Below are 6,256 nucleotides of genomic sequence, written 5' to 3' on the forward strand. Positions count from 1 at the left end.
AACTTAGTACAACACCAACGCATTAGTATGTTGAGAGATTGAATAACATTTTGTTAAGAAAAAGAAAGATCTTAGGTTTTTTCTAAAATATACATCTCTCAGAAGGCTCTACACCAATGACCAAATGTTGAGTACCGAAATAGATGGAGTAACTGAAGTAGCACCGAAGATGTTAAAGTAACATTGTTACAGTTCAGATGAAAGTAGTTCGGTAACTTTGCTTCGTTACATGTTGCTTGAATGGTAGAAAACAATACATATTTGTCCAAACAAGAATACCTATCCATCATACCAAAACAAATAATTACTAATTCACAAATTCTTCAACTGTTTGAACCATTAGCTACTAGTTCCTGCTTTATCTATATATATTTAACTTGAATGGTACCTAACGCATCCTCGGTGCTTGAGCCATAACCATAAAAATCGTCCTGCTTATCGCTAAGCTAAAATAAAAAGTTCTACAATAACACGTCCCTATATCAACTCTCTAGGAAATATTACTCATTCACAAAAAGAAAAAAAAAACTGAGACGAAGAAAGCAAGAGGACGAGAAAAAGACCAAACATAGATTACAAAACTTTCCTAACTCACATTCACATTTCTATACATACAAACTCATATATATATATATTTACAGGGTGATGCTATATCACTCCTAAATACTGTTCAAGACATTGTTTTAAACCTTGAAGAGTAACAGGCTTTGTTACAAACGAGTCCATACAATTCGCAAAACACTCTTCTGCACTTTCCGACATTGCATTTGCAGTCATCTGGTCAACATCATCAAGTTTCGTTAGTCATAGAAGTTAACAAGTTAAACAAGTAGGCGCAAAGTCGCCCAAACTGTGTTTTAATGCATAAAACCTCCTAACTCATACTTAGTTGAAAAAACATATTATTTTTGTAATCATGTATGTGAGAACTTTTTGAAAAGTACAAGATACATATGTGTATATTATTTTGAAGGAAGGGCATTTTAGACATTTGACTCTTAAGATCTATATTAAAGTTGCAGTTTGTAATGATGTACATGACAAATTACCCTTATTTACAAAATAACTGAAAAATTTAACGCTACTGCAGTTCCAAAAGGCCATTTTCAGTGGTTATAAATTAAAAGTACTTACTGCAATAATGGGAATTCTTTTTCTGGGCCCTTTTACTATTTGATCGTATGAATGAGAATCTTCCAGCTCAACTCCAGCCTTTCTTGCCTCGTCCCAATTACCCGCTTTCTCAAATGACCGAATTAGCCTTGTAGCTTCAAGCCCGTCCATTACAGGCATGCATACATCCTGCACATTACGCAAAAAACGGTGAAAAAACAACAAACATATTGCTATAATATGGTAATAAAATTTAAAAAAATGAAGAAAGTACCATGAGAATGAGATCATAATTGCAACGATGAACCGCTTGTACAGCTTCCGCTCCATTATTCACAACATCCATATCTTGATTCAACTGTCTCATCATCCTGCGTGCCACCATAATATTCACCACATGATCTTCAACTAGAAGAATCTTAGGTTTCGTTTCTGATTTGGACACTTCTAGAATGTTCCTAGAACTATGTTCATCAGAAGGCGAGCATGAAACCATTGGTAAATCATCATGACTCTCTTTAGTGTTTACTTTATGTGTTTCTGATTTGCAGTTTGTGTTTTCATTCTCTGAATTACACTTTGAAGAACTTTCGGGTCCTGATGAGGTGTCAAAACAGGAAAGATCATCGTCGATTAAACTGATATCTTTAGTTTTGTTTACTTTATGTGCATTTCCAGAACCGTTGGTAAAAACAGAGCCCAAAGAGTGAGGCTGGAATTGGAAGAAACCGCAACTGATGTCATCGTCTGTTGACTCATTGTCAGCCAGGTCAACATATTCATCCGTGTCATCTGAGCTGTCACACGCGTGTGAAACTTTATGAGGTAGAATGAACGTGAATGTGGACCCGCAATCAACTTTGCTTGATACTGTGAGTTTTCCTCCCATTAGCTCAACCTGTAGTAAAAAGTTACAAAAATGATTTAGGTAAAAAAATTTTTTATAAAAGTGTCATTTAATCATTTTTGCAACTTTATCAGTTTTGAGTTTATCTATTAGTTTCTTGAATACCTGGAAAATGTCTGGTACTGATAAATTGATTCTAATTATCTAATATCAAATAAACCGCATAATAATTCAACCTATAAAACATTACCAGTTGTTTGCAGATTGCTAAACCTAATCCGGTCCCACCGTATTTCCGAGCCGTATCTACAGCAGCTTGCATGTATTTCTTGAATAAATTTGGCAAGGCAGTTTCTGACATCATATAATAAAATAAATTATTATAAATCTTAATAAGATAAACAGCTAAAATAGTTGCCAAATCGAAAAAAATAAAAGTTTGAAAAGTACCCGGAATTCCTATCCCTGTATCCTTAACATCACAACGTATCCACACAACGCTTTCATGTGAATGAGATTCATTATCCTCGTGCCCATTTTTTGCCAAGTCATCTTCGTTTATCTTATGTTCCAGCTGGCATTCAGGATACGGGTTTGCTATCACATAAAGCTTAATCTGAACTTTTCCTTGATGGGTAAACTTGATAGCATTGCTGCAAAAATAATATTCAAAAAATGGGTAACCTAATAAATTATTATAAAATCATAAATTAATAGTTAAGTGTTGATGTCAAACCTGATTAAGTTGGTCAGAATTTGTCGAATCCGTAAAACATCACCAATAACCTAGAAATTAATTATAAACCTTTCTTTTCAATATACATGTTCACAATACAAAGTAATAAACTTTTGTATTAATATTGAAAATCTAACCTCCAATGGGACATCATCTGCCACGTGTCCTTCCAAAATTAGCATCTTTTTTAATGATGCGGCTGCAGATTGAAGTACATGTTTGATTACCTCTCTAGGTCTAAATTTCGTTGCCTCCAGCCTCATAACTCCTGAAAACAATCCAAACATTAAATAAATAAATACCAATTATAAAACACCATGTTATATAGGACCGGACTTTACCTGACTCAACTTTAGAAAGATCGAGGATATCATTAATAAGTTGAAGGACTAAATCACCAGAAGACAACATGACACTCAACAGTTGTTTCTGATCTTTATCAAGTTTTGTTGTTGATAGAATTTCTGCCATGCTAACGACCCCTGATAATGGTGATCTTATCTCGTGTGACATTGTTGCTAGCATTTGTTTTGCTCTCATTGTTTCCTCTGCAAAGAGTTGACTTTGGTTATAAAATCTAAAACTTAGATTTAAATACAGACATTTATAGCGTTTACTTATTACATTACTTTAAATAACTTACTGAACTCTCTGTGCACAAATAGCATAAAGTATACATAATAAGGTTGAAGCAAAGAAAGCTTACCAACCTGTAATATGAATAGTTTTATTAAGTTCCGTCTCTTTGGCCTTCTGCACGGCTATTTCTTCCCGAAGTTTTGCCATCTTTTCTCTTTTTTTCACCTGTAACATGATTAGAAAATAAATTACTTTTGACAACCAAACAAACCGCTTTACAACTTCGAACAAACACAATTCAATTTATAACAATTTATACACGATTACTCACCTGATCAGTGAGTTCCATGCCCATATAATTTACACCAATTTTCTCTCCGTCTTTGCTGAACACGGGTTCAACGTATATTAAGAATGTTTTGGCTCCAAATAATTCGGTTTCAAAAGTAATTTCTCTCTTTGCTGGCAATCCTCTCTCCAAAACTTCTCTTTTAAAGTCTTGTGATTCTTTTACACCGCCACCTTTGAATATCTCTACGTCTGTTTTTCCTATAATATCCTGGCCATAAATTTATAAATAATGTAAAAAAAAAAATTATATGGGCAAAAAACAAATGGCCTGTTATTTTAAAAGATGATCATATTACCTCCTCTCGTAAACTTGGAAAATGATTATAGATGAAGCGATACCGCAACTCTTTGTCCTAAAAAAGTAAAAGTAAGTAAAACAATCATCTATCATGAGAAAAGTTAATAAATAAGATTAAAGTGAAACGAAAACTTTAGTGTTACCTGATGACCGATAACAACAGGTGCGTTTTGAAGAACAAAGTGTAAAAAGTTATCGGCTCTTTTCAATATTTGGGAAAGTTCTTCAACAGGGGAAGATTGTTTCTCAAGATTTTCAATACTTTCCTCTAATTTCTCCAAAAGTGTCTGTTCTCTTCGAACACTCTCTTCCAACAACTTTCCCATCTGTACCGCTTGTTGCTTCCAATACGCAACTGTATCATACTCGGCATCTATTTCTAACTGTTTATTTTCAACAACAACATCATTTCTTTTTCTGGGAACATTTTGAAATATTTCATAAGCTTCATGCAACACAGAAATAGGACGCTTATCACCTCCATGGTTCTCTTCAAACCGATGCTGTTCATATATTTCTAACTTCTTAAGCTCGACTTGACATTGTTGTTTGCTTAAATTGTCAAGCTCTTCCCTTAAAAGTCTAATAGCATTTTCTTGTTTATATTCCCAGTTTTTAACAAGATACGCTAACTGCGACGACCCTTTTTCACTGTAACTTGTAAGTTCTACTAATCGTTTGAAATCAACTATACTAGGTTCTTCAACGAACGCCAGATCATCTAACATGTTGTCATGAACACCTGGCTTTTCTACATTAAACTTTTTTCCTGCTTCGTCAATGTCTTCCGGCCACATTGAAGATAGCACTTCAACCTCCATGTCACTAACATGTTCATCCTCCATCTCGTGCACCATTTTAAGTTTTTAACAATACCGAAATCACAAAAAACCAGTATTGAGATCTGCAATACAAAGTTTAGTATTATTCGGTAATCAGAATTTAATAAGCAAAATTCCCAATATTTCCCTACCTAACTTTCACACTAAGAAACCATGGTGGACCAAGCTGGCCCTTTTATGTACACAAAACTTCAAGAACTGTAGATGTTACATAAATTATATAAATTTATAAATTTATAATATTATCCGCCTATAACGGTTATAACCATCCTACTCAAGACTGTCATATTTTTCAAATTCTTGAAAAAAAAAACATGATACCAAACAAAAACAGAGTAAAACATAATTCTTGAAATGAAATATGAAACTCACCAGTATATATTGCAGCCCATCTACATAATCCAGAAAAACTTAGTTGTCAATCTTTGATACTTGAAGTCCAACATGGTATATCAAAATTCTTGAATAAATTCTCAGAAACTAATGATTGAAGTGCAATAATGATAGTTTGTGTGATTAAGATTGTTAAGTGATGCCACTTAGATCAAAAAGCAGCTTGTCAACCAACCTCTGTAGATCTGGAAAGTATCCCAGAAGCACCCAGTCAATGAATAAACTAAACAAATTGTATTATTATTATTATTATTATTATTATTATTATTATTATTATTATTATTATTATTATTAATTAATAATCATATAGAGAGTAAGAAAGAAAGAAAGAAAGAGAATGTGTTGAGTCAAACCATGTGAGCAGGAAATAAAAACTATTTTGGGAAGAAGCTCAAAAGGCCATGTGCATTTGACACCAACTTATATATATAGTAAGTTTAATTCTTTATATATTAATATTATTCCTCAATTCAAGAATCTCATCTCTGTGAGGCATTTCATCAAACACCTTATGTGCATACATAATTTCAACAGTTTAAGACAGTAAACTGCACTTTGAAGATGGGTAATTGTTAATGTTAATAATTCTTAATGGGTTTTACTTTTTTTTTATCGGTTTTTCTGGATGCATTCGATCAATCAATCGCAATAACCATACGTAAGGGTATATAATATTATATAATAATAATATTATTATGAGAGCAAAGTTTTGGTTATAAAAATTGGCAGGAGGCTAAGCTGTTCCCCGCCACCATCCGAGGTTAACGTATATCCGGGGCGCGTGAGGATCTACGCGCTCCTTATTATCAGGCACTTTAATCTCCAACCAATAACTGCTTTTTCACCTTATATTATTTTACTCCTTGTTGGATTATTACTGTTTATTTATTGTAGGGTGCCGTACCCTCATATTATTTTTACTAAATATACAAAGTTATTAGATTAATTAGTATTACTCAATAACATTCTTTATATAAATGTTAGTCCCTACAACATTTTTTTCACTTAATAATCTACACTATATATATCAAATTAAAAACTATCACGTATTTCTATTAATTTACTTTTTTAGTATTAATTTTGTAAATATTTATAAT

General features: G+C 32.9%; 1 protein-coding gene across 2 annotated transcripts; it reads right to left on the reverse strand.

Annotated features, from left to right (window-relative positions):
* Positions 1-233: 233 nt before the first annotated feature.
* Positions 234-4,963, reverse strand: LOC143606727 (histidine kinase 5-like). 2 transcript variants are annotated; one of them, XM_077082405.1, is made up of 12 exons: positions 4,068-4,963; positions 3,923-3,979; positions 3,607-3,834; positions 3,407-3,500; positions 3,038-3,244; positions 2,834-2,964; positions 2,697-2,746; positions 2,411-2,613; positions 2,211-2,314; positions 1,388-2,011; positions 1,135-1,302; positions 234-777 (listed from the first exon to the last, which is right to left on the reverse strand). In XM_077082405.1, the coding sequence occupies exons 1-12, from the start codon at positions 4,779-4,781 to the stop codon at positions 649-651; spliced, it is 2,709 nt and encodes a 902-aa protein (XP_076938520.1). In that variant the 5' UTR covers positions 4,782-4,963; the 3' UTR covers positions 234-648. The 2 variants fall into 2 exon arrangements, with proteins under 2 accessions (XP_076938520.1, XP_076938515.1); XM_077082400.1 differs by having other exon boundaries at positions 2,211-2,613.
* Positions 4,964-6,256: the final 1,293 nt, after the last annotated feature.

The sequence above is a fragment of the Bidens hawaiensis genome, unplaced genomic scaffold (genome assembly GCF_021521415.1).
Source record: "Bidens hawaiensis isolate Kalapana, Puna unplaced genomic scaffold, B.hawaiensis_p1.1 tig00002123_1, whole genome shotgun sequence".
NCBI lineage: Eukaryota > Viridiplantae > Streptophyta > Magnoliopsida > Asterales > Asteraceae > Bidens > Bidens hawaiensis.

Bases quoted from the DNA above. Each gene is read 5' to 3' on its own strand.
- LOC143606727 (XM_077082400.1), bottom strand. From the start codon at position 4,781: ATGGTGCACGAGATGGAGGATGAACATGTTAGTGACATGGAGGTTGAA. The intron at 3,245-3,406 runs GTTGGTAAGCTT...AACTCTTTGCAG, and splicing joins TAAAACTATTCATATTACAG to AGGAAACAATGAGAGCAAAA. The intron at 2,012-2,210 runs GTAATGTTTTAT...TTTTTACTACAG, and splicing joins TAGCAATCTGCAAACAACTG to GTTGAGCTAATGGGAGGAAA.